Below are 26,188 nucleotides of genomic sequence, written 5' to 3'. Positions count from 1 at the left end.
TTGAAGGTATGTGCCAAGTATCCACTTTATGAATGCCTCAGGGACAGGGAACGTTATGGGAAATGTAGAAAATCACTAATGGACATGGATACAGTGGTGTTTCTGCTGGAAGAGATGATAACTGTGGGTGGAGAACCTGATCTGTTGTGGTGCAGGGGAGAGGGGGATTGTGCTATGTAGAGGCCAAAATGCTCATCAACAGTGTCTGCTCTCTTCTGCTGCTGATCTAGCCCTGCTCACAGTGGCTACCAGCATGAACCTAGCAGCAAAGAGATTAAATACGCATAAAGTGAGCTAAGGTTTATGGATTTGGAAAGCTTTGCCAGAAATCAGCCAGTCGCATAGGTGATGAGCATTGAAATGAGCTCTGGATGGGAGGGTAGGGGTTTGTCTGCAGAGTTGTTTTTCTCTGTGTCTGAGATGTCCCTGTGTGCATCAACACGTGGAGAAGTGTTCAGAGATGTGAGATGGCAGAGGTCCCCTGCAACCTGCTGGCCTCCTGCCCAAGGAAGCTGTGGGGTGAGCAGAGGCGTGTCTGGAGAGGACGGCAGAGATGGGGCATCCTGGGCAGGTGGGTGCCCTGAAGGACACTGCTCCCTGTGCCATCTCTCCACTGATTTCTATTCCATATGTTTAGCACGAAACCTCTCTGCAGTGTAGGGTAACGTGCCCTTCTTGAGCATGGCTCTGCCTGCTCTCTGGGGTGAAAATGGCAGTGATATAGGGTGACTTTCTGTATTTCCCATCACCCCTATTCTTTGCTGCAGAGTTCCACCCTGGTTTTCTCTGATGCTTTGTTCTCTCCTGACACTAAGTGTTACAAATGCCTGTGCTATCTTTTTTCTTGCTCAATGCAGCTGGCACTGCTGAGCCACCTTGACTCACAGCTCTCCATAAGTGCTGAGTGTGAGTGTTTGAGCCCAACAACGTGAGCCGAAGGAAGCTGTGTTGCAATGCTATCGGGAACCCACCTTAGATTTCCAGATTTGATTTTAAATGTGAAGCACATCATTCACACTGGTTTTATTAAGTTGTTGGTAAGACAAGTCATAGTAAACCCACTATATACAAGCTAAGCCAACGTGCTGCAAGTGTGCCCATAAACAAGTCAGGTACTGTTCTGGTGGAGAACATGGAGATGCTTCATTATTGCACTGCCAGAGCAGGGGTTAGAGGCTGTCTCTGCATCAGCAGTAACCAAAGTTGGGTTATTTATTTCATGTAGATTTGAGGACCATTGTTCAATCCCTCATGATTTAAAGAAATAAAAATTAAAATCCTTTAAGGAAGAAAAATAACCTAACAACCATATTGATGCTTGCTGTAGAGATGGAAGTGGGAACACCGAGGTTTTTTCCCCTGGAAGAAATCACCAAGATATCCCTGAGGGCAGTGGGAGCTGCAGTGCTGCAGACAGGTTTTGGGCACACGGCTGGGTTTATAGCCGTAACATACCAGGGGTTTTGATTCTTCGCTTGTCAGTTCAATGTTTCTGTAAGCACAAAAATTTTCTCTCTCTCTCGCTGAGAAATCTGCTTCTTTGCATATTAGAAAGGATGTATGGGAAGTAACATGGAAAATGCAGCATGTGCAGAGGAGGACGGATCGGATGCAAACAGTACGGGACTGTAATTATTGGGTTGTCTTGCGCTAAAAATAGCACTGCATGTGAAATTAAAAATTGTTAATTTGCACAGACTTTTTAATTAAGACGTTTGGTCTCCCTGGCCAAACGTATTTCCTCGGTGGCGATGGGGAACTGTCCTCTCCCTGCTGGAGTCACTGCGAGGACAGCACGAAGGGCAGAACTGCGCTCCCTGTGGAAGCGGCACCTGGAGCGCGGAGGAACCTCTGAGTCCCTGCGCGAAGTTGGAATAAAAAACCCGAGTTTCCCCTCTCCCGATCGTTACGATTTTTCCCCGGCCGAGCACGCCCAGGCTGGGAAGGGGCAGAGCTCCCTCCCTGCGCTCCGCCGCGTCCCGGGCTCTCCCCGCGGGCGGGGCGCGGTGCCCGTAAGGCGGGGCCGGGCGGCGGGGCGGGACCGGCGGGACCGAGCGGGCGGTGCCGGCTGCGGGGAGGCTCCTCCGGCTCCTCCGAGCGGCTTCTCCGGCCGCCGCTGCCCCGGGAGAGGGACGGGACCCGGCTGGCTCTGAGGGCACCATGGGGCACCCGCGGTCGCGGGGGCCGCAGGTGGGTGCGGGCGGTTCGCGGGGTGGGCGCCCGGCCCGGGGGGAGCGCGGCTGCTTCGGCTCGGGGCGCCTGTTTTCAAGTTAATTCCCTGCTCGGGTTCTTTCCTGCGGCCGACTTTGCCGCTGGGAGGTGTTTGTCAGCCTGTCGGACGTAACTCTTTTTTGCCCGTTTTTCGTGCCGCGAAATGGGTGGGTTTGGGTGGGATGTGAGTCCTGCCCTGGGGTCAGCGTGGGGGTCTGGGTTGGGGAACCCCAACCCAGGGAGGGCAGCTTCCCTTTTGGGGTGAACTTCAGAGAGGCTGGTGTGTCCCCAGTGCCGGTGAAGTCGTGTCCCTGCCACGTCCTTTCTACACCCGCAGTTTTTGGACAGGGGAAAACCTTGAGAGTTTCCCAGCACGCTGACACAACCCGCTCTGCCGAGCTGCCGGCTGGGTTTCTCGAAGTGAAAGCCTTTTCTGCCTGTTGCTGTTGCTCTTTATTTGGCATGATGCTCTTTGGAAATCTTCAAGCCCGAAGTGCCTCGTGTCCGACCTGGACTGTGTTTCAAGCTGGTGCAGCTCCGTTGTCTTTGGAAAGTGTTTCTCCCGCACACAGCGGGACAATGCACGTTGTGTGCCCAGGTCTGCGTGATCCCCACATCCCTCCTTTAAGTAAATCTGCACGATGCCTCTCCAGCCAGCAGCGTTACGCGGCTTTTTGGGGACAGGCAGTGACAGTTGAACTGGGTGGATGAAGCTCTGCTGGTTTAACACTGTAAGTAATGGATGTCGTGGTCAGGCCTGTTGGGACAAAAGCTCTCTGTTTTCCTACGGCATTGTGTTTCGAGCTGCCTGTGTTTGCAGCTCGAGGGGTGGGAACTCTCGAGTGTCTTTAAAATTACTCAAGAATTTGTGTTTTCTGTCCCGTGCCTTCTCTGGCATTTCGTAGTGTGAGCTCATGCCAAAGGCTTGCAGGTTACCAGGGAACCTTATTTCCAACCACCTCTTCTCATGAGTGTTAGCTCTGTGGCTTGGGTCTCGTGGGCAAATTCTGCCCAGTTTTGCCAGAAGTTGGGAAGTTCCAAGTTTAATCCCATGGCCCTGGCCTACCCTTCCTTTGCAGCTTGTCATCAGTCTGCACTGTATTTGCTGTGAATACGCAGAAAGCCCCTTCCTTCAGGGTTGGTGTTACTGCGTGATGCTGAGCACTCCCCAGGGATGCTGGGATCCCTGGTCCCTGCTCAGATGGGCACAGGGCACTGGGATGGGATGGTAGCCACCAGCCACACTTGTGCAACTGCCCTGTCCTGCACTGGCCTGCAGCTGAAAGGGGCCTTTCCTTCCATCCTTCTGCTGTGAGATACTATCAAATCTGTCAAATCTGGTTTTTTTGCAGTGGAAAAGTGTGTCTGGTCTCCCCCAGGGCTGAAAGTGCAGCACACAGGTGTCTCCATCGCCCATCTTGGAGCAGGGTTTAGCTGGCTGGGTGGGGGCTAAACCCATGTCCTCAGTCTCAGTCTTGGTCAGAACTCCCTCAGGGAGAAGGTTGAGGTCTGGGGGAAAAACCCAGATCCCTCTGCAAAGACCTGTTAAAATTTACAGAAATTCCTGTAGGCTGTGCTTCAGCTGATTAAATGAAAGTTTGTTGAGAGGTGTATCCATTTAATTTGTTTTTGTCAAGATTTAGCTTTCCTAAGTAGATAAGATTGAAGGTTCTCACTTAAATACTCATTTGCACATTTAGTTTTGTCCCATTATATAACATCGTCCTTTTCAGGATTGTTTAAAATTAGTGTTGAAGCTCTGGTCTTACTGGAAAAGACTTAATGAAGTGACTTCTCCTGCAGGCCGTGATGCTCTTTTTGTTTTGAGAGGCTTGAAATCCTGCCACAAAAAAAAATGCTCTTGCTAGCAGGTGTCTCCTGAGCTCTCACAGCTTAGGAAGTTTGCTGGTCTCAGAATTGCTGCTGCTTTAAACTGCTGAAGATGCTGTTTTAGATGTGTATAAATGAAATTATAAGGGCTAGGTAGGTGATCTTTGCTGGTGAAATCATTCTTTCATAAAGCGGGCTGAAAGCTCGTGCCTCACCTAGAAATTTTATTACTCTTAGAAGTAACAAAGTGTAAAGGCTCGTGTTATTCCTGTAATTTTTGAAGTGCTCTTTAGACTTCAGGTGTGTCTGCAGTGAAGGAAAGATCCCATGTTTTACAGGAGTGGGGCTGATCTTCAGCAGTGATTTGAGAAATCTCTTACAAGATAAACCGTACATCTGAGTGCAAGTTCAGCCAGTTGAACTTGGGTTTTTACAGTTATTCTTTCTCTGGAAACTGATTTAAAGCAAGTTGTCAAACCATCAGGGAAAGAAATGTCAGGGTGAGTGTACTTAACTGGTGGTGTTACCGCAAGTGTTATTCCCTTGAAATGATATACTAAGGAAGATATCAGTTATTTATGTTCATGCAGGTTTCTAGTTTTATCTTGTATCTCTCTGCCCAATGAACACACCAAAGGAGAAACTCAGTCTCTGAAATAGCTGGAGTACTGCAGGAAGCCATTACACTCCATGAGGAGCAGCTCCTTTCTGATGCGTTTGCTGCAAACAGGTGGTTCCTTAATTTCACAGCTATTTTGCAGCAAGTGATTTTAAAAATAGTAATAATAAAGCTTGAGTGAGAACGAGCATTGTCCAGTGGCCCTAAATTGGTCTATAACAGCTAAGGAAGGCAATTTGATTTCCTTCTTGGTGTTGAGTTGCTGAAGTGTCTTATGTAAATAAGGCACTTGGTCTTGTTTGAGGGTGAGGAAGGAGGAGGGTGAGAGCGAACCCTTCCTGCCTTTTCCTCCCATTGTCTGGCTGACAATTAATTGATGATGTGTTTTTAGCTTGCTCTCACATGCCTTGTACCCTGGAAACTTCCCAACAAGGAGACTGAATGGAGTTACATATCTATTATTTGGTTTTTTGTTTATATATATAAATAAGTTTTTAACAGTTGTTTAGCCAGGTGCCCCTCCTGTGCCACTGGGTTTCATGGACTCATCCTCACCTGCTAGATGTACATACCAGCTCTGCACATGCAGACACCCTGGAAAGTAGTGGGTGGTGGAGGCACTGGTGGAAAAAGAGCTCTGTTTGCCTGGTTTTCTTTACAAAATATTTGCCATGTTGCTCCCTCACCTGTTTGGCACAGGGTGTTCAGGGTGGCGCGAGGCTGTCACGGAGCTTGTGCAGGGGACATGCACCATTACCCTGGCTCCTGTGCTGAGGGGGGGAACAAGCAGGAGTAAAATGTGGATTTGCAGATCGTGAAATTTATGTTATATATATTTTTGTCCTTGGAATTCAGAGTTTTCTCTGTTTCCACGCAATAATAGTGGGAGGCATCACTGGGGTCGGCATTGCGTGCCATCGCTGCTGCCCTCAGCGCTTCGCACATCCCTCGCTCCTCGTGCCCACACGCTGCGATGGCATTTAGTGCTTTCTGGATCCTTGAAGCAGATAAACACCGAAACCTGGGGGTTTACATAACAAAGTGGGAGCGGGGCTCGTGTCTGTCAGACAGCGCCCGGCCCCCGGCACCCATCTGCTGGTGTGGAGAGAGGGGGAGAAGCCGTCTGGTGGCTGCTGCTCCCACGCTGCAGAGCTGGGGCCCCAAAAGGAGCTGGGATGGTGCCAGGCATCCCCCCCGGCAGAGAGGAAGCCACTCACCCTAGCAGGGAGACAAGTTTTGCCTCAGAGAATAAGAACTTATAATTTAAAAACAGTTGCGGCTTGTGCGAGTCTAAATAGGCACAGGTCAGGGAAGTCTTGCTGAAAAGGGGTCAGGGAGGGCAATGGAGCTACTGCCAGAGGACCTGCCACCACTCTGGCAGTGGGTGTGGTGGAGTGTCAGCTTGGCAGGCAGGGTGGCAGCACAGCGTGTGCTGAGGGGTCATTGCCAAAATGGGATGCAGGTTTCTAATATTGGGGTAATCACCTTGAGATAATCTTATCAGGCCACTGTGCTTGGTTGGATGCCAAGAAAATATGTGTGAGAGTGGGGCTGGCTGGGAATGAACCCGGCAGTGTTGCCTTGGCACGTGTCTGCCCATGGGCTGAGTCCGCACCGAAGCCGGCGCCAGCCACGTGTGGTGTTTGTACCTTTGTACTCCTTGTTTGGTTGCGTTTCTGCGACTGTTTTCCTTAAACTTTCCCCTTTGCTCCCCGGGGACAGGGTGCATGTTGAGCTCCAGCAAATAAAATCCTCCAGCAGGATTTGACAGCAAAGGAGCCAGTTTGCATTAGTTACCTCAGCGTAATGACATTGCCCCTTCCTCCTCTACTCCCTTTTTTCTGGCAGAGGAGGCATATATAAAATAAGAAATGATTTTCTGCCTTAAGGAACTGACTCTTTAGGAAGAAAGGCTGAATAGCGATGGGGTGGATATTTTGCAGAAGAGAAAGAGCAGCCTTCCATTGCCCACCCATGGAAAGCCTCTGAGAAAGGAGTTGCAGGGCTGAGGATGAAAAACCTCATTGCTATTGCAGATATACTCAACGGAAGGAGACTTTCACTCTGGATGTGGAGTCCTGTGCATGCTATACTGACAGCAGCAAATATTCAGAATAGTCAGGTAGTAGATTTATTTTCCTGGCTTACACCTCTGTTGGTGAAAGAAGAATTAAATTGTATTTCCTCGATTGCATTTTTCAGGTCAGGCTGTGAGTGGGCCTGATTCCTGTCTCAGATTTTTATTTCTGCTGGTGCAGTGAGTTTTCCTATGTCCAGGGCTCTTTCTCTGGGTGAAATAAGATAAATCTGCCAATAAACACCTGATGCTTCCCTGGCTCTCCCAGGGCCAGCAGCAGGATCCCAGTAGCTCTGTGGGCTGTTTACAGCTCCATCCCCAGGGCCAGAGAAGGTGGTCTGAGCACAGAGGGACCACTCTTCTCTGGGACGAGCGTTCCAGTGCACAGAGACAAAAGGCAGTGCCAGGCAGACAATGTCCCACAGAGCAGCGCTCTGACAGCCTCTGTCCCAGCTTGTGCAAGTAGCTGATTCACAGCCACTTGCAGTTTTTGGTTGTCTTGCTGTGCAGGATCTTGCTTCTCGACTCTTCTCCTGTCAGGGTCCTGCCAGTGGTGTGTCCTGGGGCTCTTCTGTGCCACCGGCACTGACTCACCTCTGAGCCACTTCCTAGAAACCTCTCCCATTTTACCAGCTGGAGTTCTGGGAAGATTTTTTTCAGTCAGAAATAGTAATTTCTTCTTCTTCCTCCCCCATCTGTGTTTGCCCCACCCAGAACACACCCTCTCGTGAACACGGCTGCATTGCTCTTGGGTCAGATGCACCTCACAGCACAGGCTTCTCTCACCATCAGCTGGGCTGAGTCCTGCTTTCAGCCTCCAGGAATCCCCAGGGGAAAAACAAACCTGCAAGAGTAATTAGTTGCATATTTCCAACGTTTTCAGTAACCTGGGGTCTTGTGGCCATGGCAGGACCCTGTGACCTGCTACCTGACTAAAGACAACCTCTCTGTTGGGTTTTTTTCTTTATTTAAAAAAATAAGTGTTCTCACTCCCAACCAACTTTGAATGTGGCACACAAGAGGTGAAAACAGTTGTCGGTGTTGTGCTTGCAATTTCCCTTTCATTTCAAGTAAGATGCCATTACATGATACAGTTGACTTCACATGAAGAACACAAATCTGCCTTGCTTGGGGTTCTCTTGGGTGCAGTGAGAAGCACCCATGGGTGCTGAGGTCTCCCAGGAAGCTCAGCTATCCTCTCTCTGTCACAACTCAAGGGCTGCTGAAACAATTTGGAGAACAAGGCAGTGCATCATGGTCTTTTCAGAAAGAAGTGCTTTAGTTTCTCCTTTCCTCTTTGCTATTTATGTAGTCCCCATGAGATGTTCTGAAGTATATTTTTCCATGAGTGAAGTTTCCTGCAAATGGACTTTTTTTTCTCTGAGTGTCCCACCCATCACTAAATCTTACCAAAAAAGAATAGTAGATGACTCACAGTGGCTTTGAAATCTCTGTGATTAGACCTGATCCTGCTGAGTTTTGGCAGCAGTTATGGCAACTGAGCCATTTTGTTTACTGGGAGAAAGAACTGGCGAAGTGGGAACTGCTGTCTTGTTGTTTGTTTTTTTTTTTCCCTCTATTGCATTTTCTTTCTGCCAAACAGCTTTTTTGGGGCACGTGACAAACACTCTGCAGACACCTTTCTCAGCAGCACTGCTCCAGAAGGTCTTGGCAGTTGAGGGAAAAATTGTCTTTAATTTTTGGCTCGTTGCGTGCTGAGGTCTGGGGGGTTCAGCTTGTAAGTCTTAATCTTGATGCTCTGATTTCCGCTAGGAATGTGTGGGAAAAGTACTGTAGGGGAGTTTTCACAAAAGGACAAAGAGCTGCAGGGTGTCTCTGCCTTGTCCAGGCACCCGCATTGCTTGTAAAGGGCTGGAGCTCTGGGTATGAGGGTAAGGGAAGGGGATGAGGAGGCAGATGAGGTTTGATTTGAGCTCAGAGATGAGCATCACCTTTCCCTGCCTACCCTCAGTGGCCTTCTGTGCCGGCTTGGTTGAGGCATTGTTTTTCCCCTCTGGGAAAAGGGTTAAAATTTTTTTTTCCGAGGCATCTATTTTGTTCTAAACAAGCTGTCAGTATTGTCAATATGTGTAAATGAGCTATTTTGCATAAATTTGCAGGTATTGAATTGTATTTAGAAAAGAAACAGAAGGAATCTGGTCTGTTTCTGCAAGTTTCTTCTTCATAATGAGCAATTTTTTGTTGAATTTGTCTGCATTTGAGCTCAGTTTGACAGGTACTGGTCTGAAACCTTAACCATCATTCCAGAGTTATATGAGAAGTCATAACCCAACTTATGTAATAATTTGCTAATACTTAATTTTGATAATGGATCAAACACTTCAAGGTATAGAAAAATTAACTTTTCAGTAACTCCAGTACCCTGTGGCCTGAGTTCTGTTGTGATTCTGTGGAGAGTCATATGGGGAGCCCATGGAGGGTCTCCTTGGGAGAGGTTGGTTTGCCCTCTGAAGTCTCAGGGGCAACATTGCCTTTGCCCTCTGAGCTCTGCTCACAGCTTCTCTTACAATTACCTCTGAGACTTCCTCAAGCCAACTGTTTTCTTCTTGGAAATTAGAAGTTCTCAAATATTTGTTTTAGCTGGCCAGGGAGAAGGAAAATGCAGTTCTTGGGAGGTCTTAATGTTATCCTAGATCCACAGATGAAGTTGTTCATGAACTGGTAGGAGATTTCTGGGCGTGAAAGGGAGGCCGAGGGCTGATGTTTGCCCATGTCGGTGCTCGCTGCTGGCTGTGGGTGAGGAAAAGCAGCTGCTGTTGGAGATGTGGATCAGGATTAGGCATGCACCTGCCTGTTACCTCTGGCACGTGTTGCTGCTGGCTCTTTGGACATGATGCCTGATTGTACAACAGGCATGTGATGCTGGCTGTCCCAGCTCGATGGTGGAAGCTGCAGCCCCCGAGCGCTGCAGCTATGGGGGTAGACTAAGAATGGGAGTCCAATGAGGATGGAGAGATCAGATTCTTGTAGAGTTTATTAGCCAGAATACATCAAATGCTTTTAAAAGAATTGCTAAAAAAAAAATAAAAATCCATAGGGAACTTCGGTTTGGAAAGGTGCTGAATCCGGGTTTGCGGGCAAGAGTACTGAGTGTGTTTTGGGGTGATGAGAGTGGCTGCATTGTGTTGTGGGGCTTTGCACCAGTGGTTCCAGCTTGTCCCTGGGTAGGGACAGTGTGTGACAGTGCTCTCAGGGTGGTGCAGGGTCCCATTTGGGATGGGGAGGCAGTGGTGTGCTGGCTGAGGAGCCGAGAGGAGCTGGGACATACCCTTCCTTGCTGGGATGGCCAGAGGTACCCGGTGTTCCCAAGGTGCTGCAGCTCCTCTCACGCCCGTGAACCCGAGTTCATCCAGTGGTTTGCATTTACCAAAGTACACCCCTGGCACGCTGTGTGCACAGTGAGCAAACAGCTTGGCAGTGGTTAATGTTCAGTGTGAGCAGGGTCGATTCCCACTGCCAGGAAGGGTCAGTGTGGGATGGCACCACACAGACACTGGCGTGGACCCAGCACTGCAAATGCGCAGCAGCCACCGGCGCTTCATGTGAGTCCCAACCCTGCACCTTGTGCTTGGGGCTGCCTCTGAGAGGGACAAAAGCATCAGTAAGACCGTGGTGGTAGTCACCCTGCATCCTTGAAGTCAATGGTGCCCTGGGAGATGAACCTGTGCCTTGGACCCCGCAGGCACAGGAGGGAGTTGGACTTGGCTGCTGCTCGCACGGGAACACTTGAGTCCTGCACTGTGGTGGGGGCTACACCAGTAGTGTAGTACTTAGTAGTACTAACTAGAAGGATTACCTTCATGCTCCATCATGGCCTTGTGTTCATGCCAACTTTTTTTTTCCTCAGTGGAAATTATTTGAAGAGTTCCATTTAGACCAAAAAAACCCCCAAAAGTCATGACAACAGAAATAGCATTTTATTGAAGCAATTAACTATTAGTAAAAATACATGATCTTGATCTGCTACTCCTTGTTGCTGTGATACCCACAGAAATTTCTTACTTCTTTGAGCAAGTGACAGAAAGGTCAACAAAAAGCACCTCCATGTGCTTTCACATGGAAAAAGCAGGAGGAGAGAGAAAAGTCATGTTCCCACTTAATGAGATCTGTTCAGTAAGCAGCAGGTTGCAGCAGGGGCAGGGATGGTGACATCCTGACACATACCTGCACTCTGTCATCATCTAGAGCTGATGCCAGGAGTGAGTGCCCGTACAGGGCTGGGGAGCAATGACTGAGATCCTGTTCCAGTCGCTGAATCCCTTCCGAGCACAGACTGCAGTGCTTTCCCTGGGATTAGCTTGGCTGGAAGGAGTTATGTGAAGCTCTATGTTTGCATTTATCAACTGCCATGTAACCCTGCTGTGGGATGGAGGTGTTGGGCTGCCTTCCAGCGTGCCCTCTTGTCTCTGAGCCGCCAAAATTCCTTGCAGAAATGTGGCTTGGCAGGTGCCGGTTGCTGGAGCAGACGTGGCACTGGGAGATACCAGAATAGCTTTGAGTGATGTACAGGACATCAGCCCTGTAGACGTCTATATGTTTAGGTCATGAAAATATGTCCTATATTTATATGACGTGTCCAGCTGAATATAAGAGTGGCAGCAATGTGCACCATCCCAGGAGTGCTGCAGTGCTCCTTGTCATCCCTGATGATTGTGAAGATAGATGACCACTCCAACAGTCCTGTGCATTACACTATCACTCTGGCAAGCTACTCGCTTTTAGGATTTTATATAAAGCTTTTGTAGTCTCTGCCTCTTGCCAAACTCTGCATGTCTGTCAGCACCCTGAAGTGCTGCATCCTTTGGCCTTGCTGCTGTTTGTGCTCTTTGCAGCAGATACTTTTCCCAACCCCTCTTTTGCCTCAGCCCAGGACTCCCTTGGCCACTCCTATCACATCTCCATTGCATGGTTTGGGGATGCTGAGGTGGAGCTGATACCCAAGGTGCTGTCACCCGATTCCCTTTGCCTGCCTGTAACTACAATGCTAGTGGAGTAGGTAACCAGGTGCCAGAGGCTCTGGGCATCCCCTGTTCTGGCTTCAAGGGTGTTATGCACAGTACTCATGAGTTTAGGGGTGCAGGGTGTGTGCCATGACCACATCAGGCAGTGCAGGGCTCATGGTGATCTCTGGAGGATGCACAGCCCAAGTTGCAAGCACTGTGCTTAAAACCTCTTGTCCTCGCCTGAGGAATCCAAAACATGGTGACGAATTAGTATGTGAAGGGCCAGCAATAATTACCAATAAATAGCTAATGATCAGCTTCCTGGGGAGGCTGCACTTCCCGTGGCACCCCAGGGAGCGGGGACTGTACTCCTGGGGTGCTGCTGGGCAGGGGAAGCAGGAGCCCTGTGCTGGGGGAGCAGGAGTCAGAGCAACCAGTGCATCAGCATGAGATCAGCAGCCACTGCTCAACCAAGGATGTTTATGTTTTCCCTTTGCTGTTTGGTAAAGCAAATAAAATGAGTCCTTGGGAGGCCCCTGACGCTTAGGCTGGGCCAGGGTGTGGGGAAAAACGCAGCACAGGGGGGTTTTCTGGTGCAACCATGGCTTGGTCACCACACAGTGACAACGCTGACTGGTGCCTTTCCTCATCACTTCCCTTGACCTGCCTAGTTTTTCTGTTCCCTCTTCTCTAGTAAGAGCACTGTGGGATGAATGCTGTAGAGCCCTGTACAGAGGGATAAGGGGCTCTGCTCAGTAGGAATAATGCAGCAGGGACTTCCAACGATTAACCTGTTATTTCCAGGAAATTCCAGCCTTGAAGCATGTCGACCCCAGTTGCAAACAGGCCATGTGGATTCCCATGACTTCGCTTTTCCTCTGGGCAGGCTGGTGGCTTGGCAGTGAGCCTCACGTGGCAAGGACTGTGGAAATCAATAATGCAGAACCAGGGAACTGTGCTGCAGGAAGCACTAATTGGTTTCTGCTTTTAGAGGTATTACTGTTAAATGTAGGCACTTTGTGGGAATGATTGTTTTGGAAACGCTGTTTTGAAATATTTTTGGTTTTTATCAGGATTGGGCTAAAGATAAGAAAATTAGGTCAGGATGATGTTTGAACATAGTGTTTATTGTTGATTTGGATTGTTTCAGTTCCCCAGCTCCAGGGCGGGAGCAATGCTTTGGTTCTTTTTCAAGGGTTGTTTTGTGTGTTTTAAAAAACAAACCCTAATCCTCTTGCACTGTCCCTGCAGTGTGAGCATCCAGAAGGGCAGATTTTCAGGAGGCGTCTGTGTGTGCCGTGCTGGCTGCTTGCTCCTCTGGCTGAATAGTTTCCATGTACTGAACTGAAGAACAGGGTTAAGGCATTGCTGACTATTTTTCAACCCCTCTGTCTTTAATTTCATACTTAGGAAATGTAACATAGGAGCCCTGAGATTTTGATTAAGTAGTGGGGGAAAAATAAAATCAGTGCATTTTCTCTTGCTTTGTCATGGATACTGGGTTTCTTGGTCTGAAAAAGCAGGACCCCCTTTGAAGGTGCTGACTGGGACCTGAGCCTGGGACATCTCTGGGTTTGGGTAGGGCTGACCCCTGTCCAGGGCCGTGGAAGGAAGGTGTGCCAGAGTATAAATCTGAGGTGCTGACAAACCCAGTTTCTCCTGGGGGATGCAAATAACACCTCACCTTGTCAACTGAGGATATTTCTTCATGTAGGAGTGGTCCAAAGCTAATTTTAGGTTTAAAAGGGGATAAATTAGGAAATATTTACATGAAAAAGATTCATCACCACTAGACAGAGCAAATAGCTGTTGAGGGCATCATGCATGGGATTTCCTTGGCATCTCATCTGGGCTGTGGCTGCCTGTATGGCACCCAGGCTCCTGGCAGCAGCAGAAGGAGAGAGAGAATTCATGGCTCAAATTCTTTGGGCTTTGTTTTGACTGTTGGGTTTTTTTTTTTCTTTTTTTCTTTTTAATAGCATCTCATTGCCTAGTTTTAGGCTGAGCCTGTCTGATTCTGTCCATGCAGCCCAGGAGGTTTGCGTGTGTCCCACCACCGGCACCGCTGCCTGCGGGACAAAACCAACTGTGGGAACAGAGGTCACTTGTCACAGCCCTTGCCAAAAGGTCACTGTACTGAGAGAGATGTCATGAGAACTGGAATGAGGGTAATTTTCAGGGATTAAAGTGTTTCTCACCATAAGGATGGGAGTTGATGTTGAGCATCAAACCCTGTGAGGCATTAGCAGGAAATGTCTGTTTTTCCTGGATGTACTTTCTCTTCCCTCCTCCCCTGTTTTTCAAATGAAGGCTTTCTTGGTTTCATAGCTCTTTGTGGTGCTCATCAGCATCAGAGCCTCATTAAGGAAAAGGGTTTATCTGAGCTTGTTGCGGATCTTCCATGATACAGAATAAACTTAGACTGACCAAATTTTAGGTAATCTGTGCTATTACCAGCTGCATACATTTTCACATCAGGACGTGAATAACTTCAAAACACAGAACTGTTCATGAATATTTACTAAAATGTGTATTTTCTGCCTTCCAGTTTCCATGCCTTTAAAGCTGTGCTTTTGTTGTCCTGTGCAACAAGTAGAAAAGCATTTTATTTAGCTGAGATTGTCATATGATCCCTGAAGTAATAACTTGGGGTTAAAGCATAACCAAAATGGCAAATAGCAGAAGTAGATACCAAGCTTGCAAAGTTGCAGGATTGAGCTACAGGTTTGCAATGTATTCATGAGGGCTCAGGGATTAATGTAGTTAATTTTTACTTTGATAGTCACTGTCCCCGTAGTTGAAATCTTGGCTGATCCTTGGTGCAGTCGCTATTTCCAGTGTATATATTTTACTAGTTCAAGAGGCTTGGGGCTCCTGTGCTGTGGGGACAGCCTGGCGACGGGAGACAGAGAGCTTAAGTGGTGCTTGAAAGAAGAAATAATTAATCTGAGAACTAGGCTGAACAAAGGTGGTGTCAGCAGTGCTTGTGGGGTTTTTTTTTTGCCTCTTTCAGTTTCTTACCATCTCCCTTCTTCCTTGTCTGTTAATTCTTTCCGAAGTTTTCCTTTACTGCTGACTTTATTGGTTGGTTTTCCCTTCTTGCTGCTTTTGCCCAGGCAGATTTCAAGCTGGATAAAGCTGGAGCAGCACCTTCCCTCTGTTCAAATGAAGGTTGCTGTGCCAGCTCCTGGCTGCCCAGGCCAGCAGGTTTGGATTTGTGGTATCTGAGGGTCACGAAAGGGAACTGGTGCAACTGTTCCCTCTCCCCTGCCCCTGCCTCCTCCAGCCCTGGGAGTCTGCAAACCCCTCCTCGGGCAATCCCATGCCTTTGCCAGTAGACAGAGCTTTCTCCCTAGTCTTTGCTTTAAGCCAGCAATTAATCAGAAAGAGAGTAAATTTTTACATTAGGGTAAAAATCTAAAAAATCTAAAAAATTCTTCCCTGTGAAAGTGATGAGGCCCTGGCACAGGTTGCCCAGAGAAGCTGTTCCCTGGAAGTGTTCAAGGCCAGGTTGGACAGGGCTTGGAGCAACCTGGTCTAGTGGAAGGTGTCCCTGCCCATGGAACTGGATGGTCTTTAAGGTCCTTTCCAACCCAAACCCAGTGATTCTGTGATTCTAATTCAGAGCACTTCTCCCTTGTCCACCCTGCTCACGGCAGCCTTCTGTAGGCTTGCAGACTGTGTCACGTTTCTCTTCCTGCTCTCAGTACTGACACTGTTCTCACAGGTCAAATGCTTTAGATCTGACTCTTCTGTCTTCTGCACCGTATCTTCCTTTCTGGCATGCAGGGAGTATCCCTGTTTGTGCATCTTGGCACAGGTTTTGCCTTTGTTCGGATTGCCGGTTCTTGATTCAGTCAAACCCTGGTCTTTCTCTTTGGTTTTGGTTGTTTGGTTTGGTTTTTTTTCCTTAAACAAATTCTGCTTATTTTCTATTCTGAATGGCAACAGATGAATACTAAAATGCAGCACTTGTTTCTCATGAATTTATCTTATTATTTCCACTCTCCTGCTGCTTGAGTTTTCCCTGACCTGCACGTAATTGCAGCCTCCAAAGCTGACAGTATTAGCAGGTTTGTAATTACGTTCTCTGGTCCATCACTAGTGTGAGCAGTGAGTGGCACAGGAAAGACAGGGCCTTCTTGATGTAACCTATCTGGTTTGTGGTTAAATCCTGGATATCCGTGTGTGGTGCCTGTTTGCACCCAGCCTGTTGCAGATTAACCCGGGAGCATTCCTCAGCTTGCCCGTGGGAATGCAGGCAGTGTCCACATGGAAACTCTGGCCAAGAGGTTAAATTGCTCTTACAGAGCAGAGCCGTATAAAGCAGTTTGCAGAAGCTTTCAGAGGGATGTGTTATGTCCTGTCTTTCCAGCTGACCCCAGTGCTGTCCTCCCTGCCCAGGGCTGCGTTTGTCCTGTGCCCTCTGGCTCTGCAGCAGCTGACTGTGATGGGGAGCTTGGCCTCTGCCCAAGTTCATGGGGCTGCCGGACATGTCATGCTTTCCCTCTCAACCCCAAAATCTTGCTCTAACCTCTAGGGGGGAAATCTTGCTGCTGGGACTGACTCAGGTCCATCTGAGTTTGGACCCTGCATTATCCCAGGACTTGCCTGTGCCAGCTGTGAAAACAGCTTCAGCTTCAAAAAAAAAAAAAAATAAATCCTGAGTTATGCAGCCCTGCTGTGGTCCCTGGCAAATAATCACTGCATACACTGGTTAATTGTTTATCCATTAACTGGCTGCGTCAATTAATGTGACGAGGAGCCCAGCTGTACCTGGCACGGCAGGGAGGGGAGGAGGAGGAGGAGGAGGAGGAGGGAGGATGTGCATCCTCTCCCTGTTGGCTCCTCTCCGTGTGCTCTTCCTCCAGCCCTCCTGATGTGGTATTTGTCTGCTGCTTTCCTTCAAGTGTAATTGCTGGCATGGCACGTACAGAGTGTGTTTGGGCTTGTGTTCTCTTGGACTGTGGAAAACTTCTTTTGGAAAGGGCATTAAGTTTCCATGAAGCAAAGGCTTCTTCAGACTAGGAAAAAAACAAACTGTGTTTTGTTTCTAAACATGAATACAGACAGAAGAAATACAAAGCAAGATGCTGCTTTATTTCCATCTAGAAATGGTCAAAAAACTTCTTTGCCTGAAATGCTGAGTGGGAAATAGGATTTTATTGTATCTGTCAGTGCAGAGTGGGGCTCTGGGCTCCCCTCTGCCATCCCCAGGGTTATTTGGGAAATATAACCTCTGTGGCCTCCCTTGGGAATGATATTTGTGTATGCCTGCTTTCCAGGGAGAAAATCAAGCATCCAAAGCCAGTCTATATCAGGTGGAATGACTTCACTGCTAGAGGAAAATGAAAATGTACCTTATGCTCTCTGAATAATTCAATTCCCCTGTAGTGTGTTGTTAGAATAGGAAAAGTGTAAAGCTTCCGACAGGGAGAACTGGCTTTCCATGGAGTGGTGGTGAAGGAGGTGTGGGGCAGTGTGAGTGCCAGGTTCCTGCTGTGGGGAAGCTGTGTGGGCTGGGTAGGGAAGTGGGTAACAGCAGTTGGGGTGAGAACAGTTTAATAATTGAAACAAAATAAAATATTATGCTACTACTAGTAGTAATGATAATAATAATAATTGTAATGAAAGAGAGAGAGAAAGGAATAACACCCGAGGGAAACAAGTGATGCACAATCCAATAATTGCTCACCACCTGCTGACAGATGCCCAGCCTGTTCCCCAATAGCAATCAGCCCTTTCCAGCCAACCCAGCTTATATACTGGGCATGATGTTCTGTGGAGTGGAATAGCCCTTTGGACAGTTCAGGTCAGCTGTCCTGGCCTTTCTGACCCCCAGCTTCTTGTGCACCTCACCACTGGCAGAGCATGGGAAACTGGGAAGTCATGGCTTAGGGGAAGGAGGACTCAGCAACAACTAAAACATCAGTGTGTTATCAACCTTTTTCTCACCCTAAACCCAAAACACAGCACTAGTACTAGCTAATGAGAAGAAAACTAACTCTGTCCCAGCCAAACCCAGGACACTGTCCCACGGTTCGGTGTATCGGGGGGAAGGAGGTACCCAGGAGTGTACGTGTGTGGGTTTGTGTTTGAATTATTCAGGTGCATCTCTTGAAGTGACCTGGAGGCCCAACAGTCCCCCAGTCTGGTTCTAACGCCTCTGTGCTGTGGTGGCATTCCCTGCCACTGGTGGAAGGTGACAGAGCCACCAAGGCCCTCAGAGCCCTCGCTCCCAAGAGGTTGGTTCTGCATTTACTTTGGTATAAGAGAAGAGATTGACTCATTTTTTCTTGATTCAAGTCTGCGTGCAAATGGATTTTTTTTTTTCTGAAGGCAGCTACTTTTAACGTGTTTTTGGGCTTACATGATATCAGCCTTCTGTAGTAATAAAATAATGTACTTGTTTCAAGAGGAAACAATAATAAAGAATGTCCTTTCAAAAGCAGCTAAAGACATGATTTATTAAAATGTTAAATTATTTCCAAGTTACGGCATACCCAGCTCTTGCTATGGAGCTCACTCAACAATAATGGCACAGTGTTCTTTGCAGAATTTGACATCAGAAATGTCACACTTCTTTTAAAAATCATTCTTTAACACAATGTAAGAGCTTCCACCAGTATAAATGGGCATCCTTGTACTGACTGCTGTAAAATGTTGCCAGTTTGTCCCGTCCATATTTTTTTAGTGAAGCTGTGGAGCTGTGACATTTATTGCAGAGCAGGGCAGAGATTGAAAGGACTTATTTATCATGGAGATGCCCAAGAGCTGGAGCTTGGCTGCATGCAAGGACCAGCAGCCAGTTCCTCAGCCCCACAGTGAGTTGCAGAGCCTGGAAGAGGAGGAGGAAGAGAAGGGTTTGCAAATACACACAGGTGCCAAAGGCTTGTGCCAGTCCAAGTGGACATGCGTCACATATCGATTTATTTTTGTTTCCTTATTTTTTTTCTTCTTCCTTCCCCATTTTTGTCCTGACTCAGGCTCCTGGCATGGCTGGGTAGGAGTAAAGGTGGGAAGTGCTGTAGTCATCAGTGCCCAAACACCTCCAAGTGCCACTGCCTGAGCACCCCAAGCAGGCAGCAGCCTTCCTTCCCCCTGCCCGTGTCCCCATCACTAAGGGGCCGTGGGCTGGTCCTGCAGCCACCTGTGCTGTTGGAGGGGTGACACAAGGACAAGCTGGAGTGTCCACTTTGTTGCTCCCAGGCCTTCTGTGGGCATCAGGATGCCTCCAACCCCGGTCTGCTCCCCAGAGAGGAACATTTACAGCTGTAACATCTGAGCCTGCTGAGAGGAGGGAGCCGTGGGAGAGCACAAGACATGCAGATGCCACAGGCAATTGTTAAGGTGTAGAGAAATAGAGGGAATCTTAATAATGCCTGGAGTTTGTATCACTAGTTCAATCAAAGGAAGAACGTGTAACAAAAACACCTACTGATTTTCTGAGCGAGCTGTTCCTCCGTGCAGCCTGACCTGGGAAACACAGAGCCCTGTGAATTAAGTCTGGGATTTGGCTGGGAATTGATATGGTTTGTGCTTTTTCTGGTGTATGGTCATTATTGCAGAACTTGTTGAGATGATCAGGTGAGCTGATGTAGAAACTTCCTTGCTTTCCTTTTGTAATCAATCCATGAATGTAATCCTAAACAACAACCGACCCCCTGCAGGTGTTTTTAGCTGGAAAGTGAAATATTATTTATTTTGCTTTTAAAAATACAACTAGAGTGTATGAGTCCTGTGGTCACTGGCATGGGGGGAAATTTTCTCTTGTGGCCTGAAGCTGCCTGTACTTTTTCACTGCTCTGAGCAGTGGTTTCCTGTAGCTGCAGGGCTGGCTGTTTGCATCAGGTGTGTAGGATGAGGATAGCTGGGATGAATGTGGGTAAGGGGCTGGAGGGATGAGGGGGCCTTGTGCTGCCAGTGGTTTCCCTGAGCCCTGCTCTGTGTTGCAGAGGGGGTGATGACAGCCCTGCCCCTTTCTCTCCCCAGCGCCCCGCGGCTCCAGAGCGCGGGCCCCGGAGATGTCACTGAGAGCCCAAGGCCATGCAGCCACATCGACGCTGAAGAAGATCGCTGCAGACATGAGCAACATCATCGAGAGCCTGGACACCAGGGAGCTCCACGTGGAGGGGGAGGAGGTTGACTCAGAGGTGCTAAATGACCCGAAAGGCACCGGTGAGTTGACACCCGTACCTTCTCACCCCGTGTCATGCCTGTTGACAGATGGGGTACAGCCTCAGGGGTTTTCCCAAGCCCAGCCACTGACCCCGGTTTAGAACCAGGAGGCTCTTAAAACTTGAGCTTTTCAAGTCAAGCCCCTTCTGTGAAAGCTTGTCTTCGAGCTCTCTTAAATAAAACCTGGCATATTTTAGTGGAATTAATGCTGCTGTGTAAATGCTCCTGTGTTAAAGCATTGCAGCTGTCTGCTGGCTTTCACGCCCTCGTGGATCATTACAAGGCTGTTGAGCTAACAGGGTTTGTGGTCCTTGCAGCGTGCATTCCCTTCTCTGCCATCTATCACACCCATGGGTTCAAGGAGCCGGGCACGCAGACGTACCTCACGGGATGTCCTGTCCGAGTGCGTGTGCTGGAAGTTGAACGCTTCACTTCCACTAAGAAGGTCAGAACCTCCAGAAATGTCGTTTCCTTTCGTTAGAACTGTGTTACGGTGCTGCTCGTGGGTTGATTTTGCACGTGCTTGTTCACAGGCTGAGGAAGGAGGAATGCCTGTGCCTCAGGAAGCACTTAAGAGAGAAGGTTACCTGTCTGTATAAAATCTACTAAAGCAGAACAAGAAATCGGGAGACAGAACGATCCTTAAGTAAAATTGAATAAAGGATCTTCAGATGAGCAGCTGCAGGAAAATTACTTGTTTCAGAGCTTCATCCCTTGTAGTGATGTTCTCCTCTGCAGGTACCAAGCCCCAATGTTTACACCATCGAGCTGACCCATGGAGAGTTCACCTGGCAGGTGAAAAGGAAGTTCAAGCACTTCCAGGAGTTTCACAGGGAGCTGCTGAGATACAAAGCCTTTGTGCGCATCCCTATCCCTACCAGGAAGTGAGTGTGGATCCCGTGAGGACACGGTGGGCTTTGGGAGGATGGGATCTTTTAGCAACGTATCTGTTTGATTTCACTGGTCCCATTTGCTTTGCTGAGAGGGCAGAAGAATTCAGTCTTTATAAATACTTAGTAGCTATAATGAAAATATTTGATCTGTGTGTTTAGTAGCTATAATCTGAGTGATGCAAACATGTCTCTGCTGACACAGAAAATGTTGTCTCCCAGATCACCAGCTTTTGAGTTGAATTTCCCTTGAACTTGGGGATTGGTTATGCTAAAGCTAATGGCAATTGCTGGTGTGCTGTGGCTTTTGACAGCGTGGGCTGGATGTTGAAGGTATGGGGGTCCCTGGCATGGGTGGTCAGCCCTGCCCAGGTTGGCCTTGGTGCTCAGGGTGGCTAGAAATATAAAGGAAAAGACAAAATAAGTAGGAAGAGAAGTGCTCTAGGTCAGCAAGAGCCTCCTGATGTGGAGAAACATTGAGATATGATAAGAAAGGTGAAATTATGAGTGGTTAAGTGCTGGAGGAACTTAATGCCGTAAAAATAGGGTGTAGGCTCTCTATTTGAGGGCAAAAAAAGATGACCCTTAAAAAATGATACTGATATTTCTGTGCTGTGTTTTTGTGAGCCAGTTGGAGCACGTTGGCTTCTTAAATGAATCCACACTGGCTTTTTTTTGTTTGTTTTTTGCTGTCCTGCCCACCCATCTCAGTTTTTAAGAGTTTGGATAGGAAAAATAAAAGCATTGCAGATGGGGGGGTTACATATCGAGGCACACACATACACACACACACACAGCACTGAGACTTGATGCTGGGGTTTGTTTTTCCTTCCAGTCACACGGTGAGAAGACAATCCATCAAAAGGGGAGAACCGAGGCAGATGCCGAGTCTGCCGCACACTGCAGAGAGCACGGTGCGGGAGGAGCACTTCTCCAGCAGGAGGGTGAGTGCCCAGCTCAGCCTGGGGGCCAGGGGTGTGCCATGGGAGGGCTTCTGATGTGCAGAGGTGCCAAGCAGGTTGCTTGCAAAGCCACACACTATCAAACCCTTTGTTTATTGCCGTTAAAGTATTTTGTTTGACAAACTCACGCTTTGACAAGCCCGGCTTTAATGCCACGTTCTCCCCTGTGCAGTGATGAGGATGCTTCTCTCGGGGTTCATACGGGCAAACTTTTCCTCTGCAGTTGAGGAAATCCAGGATGCTGGGAGTGGTGGTTCCCCTCCTCCCACCTGCTCTGATTTAAAGATAGAAGAGGCAGTTTGCAGAGTCAAGTTGCGTGATGGAGGCAGCCCCGAGGCCATCAAAATCTGAGAGATTTCAGTCCTGTCCCCCTCTGAAAGAGGAGCTGACAGTCGGGCTCTCTGTGCTGTCATGGGTAATTTTAGCCGAGGCACACGTGTTCTGTGTAACTTCATCAGATGTTAACAGATGGGCCCTTCCGTGGAGAGGGTGGATGTCTTCCTACCTCTTCACTGCAGCTTTGCTGTTTGCAAGGGAAAAAAAAAAGTCTGTAAAACCCATGTTTGTTCAGCCTGTGCTTATCGTTCTCTTTCTGCTGCTCCCTCCTTCCCTGGGCTTTCTGCCACTGGAGCTTCACGTCCCAAAAGATTGTGTCTCGTGGCTGTGACGTGCAGATAACCCTCCCTGCTGTGCACGGCTCCACTTGTGCGCGGGAAGTTTCAGGAGAGAGATGCTGGTTTAAAAGAGGAAGAAAAATGTGTTCTAGATCCTTTTTTCTGAACTCACCTCAATTTCCTTGTGGGAATCCCACCACTCTCACCAGGGGGATGTACACCCCTGCTACCCAGCTGGGGAGGTCAGTGCTGTGACGTCAGTGCTGAGAAGGATAAAGGTCCTGATGGCGTTTGTTTCTTTTTGGTTTGTATTGTGTCCTGTAGGACTCTGTCCAGTTTCCTATGCTGTGACAGTCTGATTTCTTCTTTGCCCATTTACCATGAGGATAGGAAGAGATTAATTCTCCCATAATGGTTTCTTCTCTTCTCCCCTCCTGGCTGGGGAGAACAGGCCCAATCACTGCCCTCTCCGTGGCTTTTGGGACAGGGCAGCATCAACATGATGCTCCTCACCCCATGAACCTGATGTTTTGGTTAAACAGGCTCTCTCAGTTGCCTCATAGGCAGTGTTTTCTCACAAAACTAATTCACGTGGGTCAGAAACAGTGGGGACTGATTTTGCATTTACAATTGTTCTGAAACTTGGGCTCAGTCAGGAAAGTTGACCTCCAAAGTGACACTGCCAAGGAACAGGTTTGCTGGTGGAAAGAATAAACACAGATATGTGAACAGTAAACAACCTGTGACCAAACTGTTTATGGTGCTGAGCTGTAATATCCCGTGACAACATAATAATGTATTTATTTATCCACTCACACTGAAAAGTGTGTCTGATTTCTTGGTTGCTTCCTAATGCTGGACAGTTGGATTGCAGGAATTTTCAAGAAAAACCTCCACATCTTATCTAAAGTGTCAATATTTTAATTGTAGAAACAGCTGGAGGACTACTTGTCAAATATCCTGAAAATGCCGATGTACAAGAACTACCATGGAACAGTAAGTAGAAATTAGTTTGCTTACCTAAAGAATATTCACTTTACAAATGCTGAATTCATTGGAAGAAGACATGCAGCTTATGGATGAAACATTTTGCAGCTGTTTTGTGAGCATTTTGGCTTAGCTGATTTCTCCAACATGATGTCATATGATGAAAACCAAAGGAGGAGAGTGAATGACTCAGTCTTGGATGTTGCTGGTATAACACAGGGATAATCTCCTCAAGGAAGTCCAGTCCAGGCAACTGGTTGTATAATGATTTCTGTTTAATTCTGCAGTGTTTAAGATGATAAGTTCAAGTTTTAAGTACTTAAACAGTTGGAATCCAAACCACATTTGTAATTGCTCCTTCAGTTTGGGCTTTGTGTGTGGTCCTGAGTGCAGTTTTGTATCAGGTTTCTATTCTCTGCACTTTCACTGGACATCAGTGATGCTGAGTTTGTTTTTGTGATACCCCTTCACCTCCCCAGGTATTTTGGCAGTTCCAAAGGGAGATGGTAGTTGGCTTATTTCCTCAAGTCAACACTCTTTTTGAAATGAGGAGAGATGTCAAATCCAACTTCAGGCCTATTTTAAGTAAAAATATTTCTTTTGAAATCCATCCTCAGATGTTTCTTCGGTGCTCCTCACCTGTCAACTGTAACATCTCCCAGGGATGGTAATTTATTTCCCCTTTTTTGGCTGCATAATGACTGTATTATTCCATCTTTTGTATTATCAGCAAAACCTGATGCACGCTCTGAGTAGCTGCCGAGCTTAGTGACATTTTTGAGCCAAGGGTGATAACTGGGAGCACTTGGTTTTCAAACAAGCCAGAAATATAGACTGAACTTAGGGTTTCTGTAGCAGCCAGTTCTTCCCTTCCACTTTTGTTTTTGTTGTTTGGTAGATATTCTTCTCTTTTGCAGGATATCAGTTATGTAGAGATGTTGGGCAGCTCATAGATGGATGTCAGGCCCAAAAATTGTTTGTGCTCTGTTGCAGAACTCAGTGTGTTAAGCACTGCTTGTCGTATGGGCCAAAGTGCTCATTGGGGTTGGCCAGAAACCTTCAGACTAGTCTGAGGCAACTGTATTCCTTAGAGTGCTTCTTTTGGGGACAGGCAGTGGAGCTTGATTCCAATGCAGTCAAGAGCTGTATTAGTCTGCATGTGGAAAAGAGTCATCTTTTGTTCTTATAGCAAGGTTGGGATAACTTGGCAATTTTGATCAGCAGCATATGCAGAGCGGGGGAGAGTTATTTTACAGTGTGGATCCATCTTGTCACTTTCAGGCAAGCGTTGCTTTTTTCAAATACTTTGGAGCATTTCTGCTCCTGTGAGAACGTGGGTGATCCTTTGGCCAGGCTGTGGTTTGAGGCGTGCAGCAGCGGTGGGGGCCGGGTGAGGAGATGAGCGGTCCTGCCTTGCCCAGGCAGCTGTGGCGTGCTCCCCTCCTGTGCTGAATCGCCCTTCTGTCCCCGGCCCCCGGACCCAGATGTCACTTTGCACATAAATTCTCAGTTTATTGTTGGCTCCCACTGGATTTGGCTGCAGTGAAGCATTCAGTGAGGACTCTGCTGCTCACGGTGGCAGCGTGGGTCCTGCAGGCGATGCTGGAAGAAAGCACAGGGAGAAAAGTGCTTCCTTTAAAAAAAAAACACCAAAACAACCCCCACCATTCTCTTACTCTATAGAGACTAAAGTGAAGATTTCTGGCACTTTTCCCAGAACTGTATTTGTCCTTCTGAGAACAAAATGAGGGCTTTGCTCTTCCTGTGGTTGAGAAGTCTTTTGCCTGGACGCTGACAAATGCTGTAACTGTCTTAATCTTGGAGAACATTTTGACTCCTGTGTGTTCCTTTCAGCAAATCGATGCACTGAGGTGATTTTTTTTAAATCTTGAACTCTTTGTAAAGTGAGACATGGAGTTGCAAAGGCAAACTGTGACCTGCCCTAAGGGATTGTAGCCCTTAGTCCGTGTGAAGGGCTTGCTCGGCTCAGTTGTGTCTACAAGGATTTGTTTTTTACATCCAAGCTGCACAGTTTAATGAATTCACTTTTTTACTTCTTTTATTTTGCATTTGTGGTTAATTTGTTATTTCCCAGTGAGAGCAAATAGCTTTATACACTGCCTGCAGGATGTGCCATGCACTGGGACAGTCAAGCCTGCAAGTTGAAGCTCGTAGCAGTTTTGCAGACCTGGAATCCCCAGTGGATTGAGGATCAGGTCCACAGTGACCACATTGCATTGTAGAGCTTGTACATCCCCCAGCTTTTTATATTTTTATTTTCTTTTTTGTTATATGAATCATGATTAAATCTCATGCCTTCTCATCCTTTCCAAAACCTTTTTATAGTACCTCTGGGCTGAAGTGCTTCAAGACAATCACCATTAAAATGAATGTTGTGGGAATCTCAGTCTGTTAATTGCCTACACTCTTTTTCTGGAAAATGGAAATTGGAGGAATATAACCCCAAAATGTTAGGGCTTGATTGAGTTCCACATAAAAATTTTATCAATTGGACCCTTGCATTATTTTTTGTGTGAGCTCCCATACTTGAAAGATGCCTAAGCAAAATGAAAAGTAAGATTTGATTGAACTGGAGTGTGTGAACTTTAGTGAGTAAAAACCTCATTTAAAGTGAAAACAGTACTATGTAAGATCAGCTCAGATATGTGAGTGGCTGCTGGTTTACCTCTGATATTGTACTTGGATCTGCAGACCTCTGCAAAGGTCCCTACCCAACCTTCTAGTATTTTTAGTTATTTGCTTCTAAATAAATAGTTATTATTTAGGCTTTTAGTTATTTATTATATATTTAGTTATTTTTAGTTATATACAATAATTGAAATACAGCACGTTTGA

At 47.4% G+C, this 26,188-nt stretch overlaps 1 protein-coding gene across 2 annotated transcripts in view; it reads left to right on the top strand.

Annotated features, from left to right (window-relative positions):
• Positions 1-2,023: 2,023 nt before the first annotated feature.
• Positions 2,024-26,188, top strand: part of PLD1 (phospholipase D1) — a 62,352-nt gene continuing 38,187 nt past the window's right edge. For both annotated transcript variants that reach the window (XM_051781700.1, XM_051781698.1), the window contains exons 1-6: positions 2,024-2,190; positions 19,694-19,879; positions 20,197-20,324; positions 20,618-20,763; positions 21,605-21,713; positions 23,276-23,341. In XM_051781700.1, the coding sequence (XP_051637660.1) occupies positions 19,726-19,879; positions 20,197-20,324; positions 20,618-20,763; positions 21,605-21,713; positions 23,276-23,341 (603 nt within the window). In that variant the 5' untranslated portion in view covers positions 2,024-2,190; positions 19,694-19,725. The remainder of the gene's footprint in view (positions 2,191-19,693; positions 19,880-20,196; positions 20,325-20,617; positions 20,764-21,604; positions 21,714-23,275; positions 23,342-26,188) is intronic.

Source organism: Manacus candei, unplaced genomic scaffold (genome assembly GCF_025592945.1).
Source record: "Manacus candei isolate 608988 ecotype Guabito, Panama unplaced genomic scaffold, ASM2559294v1 h1tg000015l, whole genome shotgun sequence".
Taxonomy (NCBI): Eukaryota; Metazoa; Chordata; class Aves; order Passeriformes; family Pipridae; genus Manacus; species Manacus candei.
Note: the sequence above shows the minus strand (reverse complement) of the source record. Positions and strands in the feature narration are given on the sequence as shown.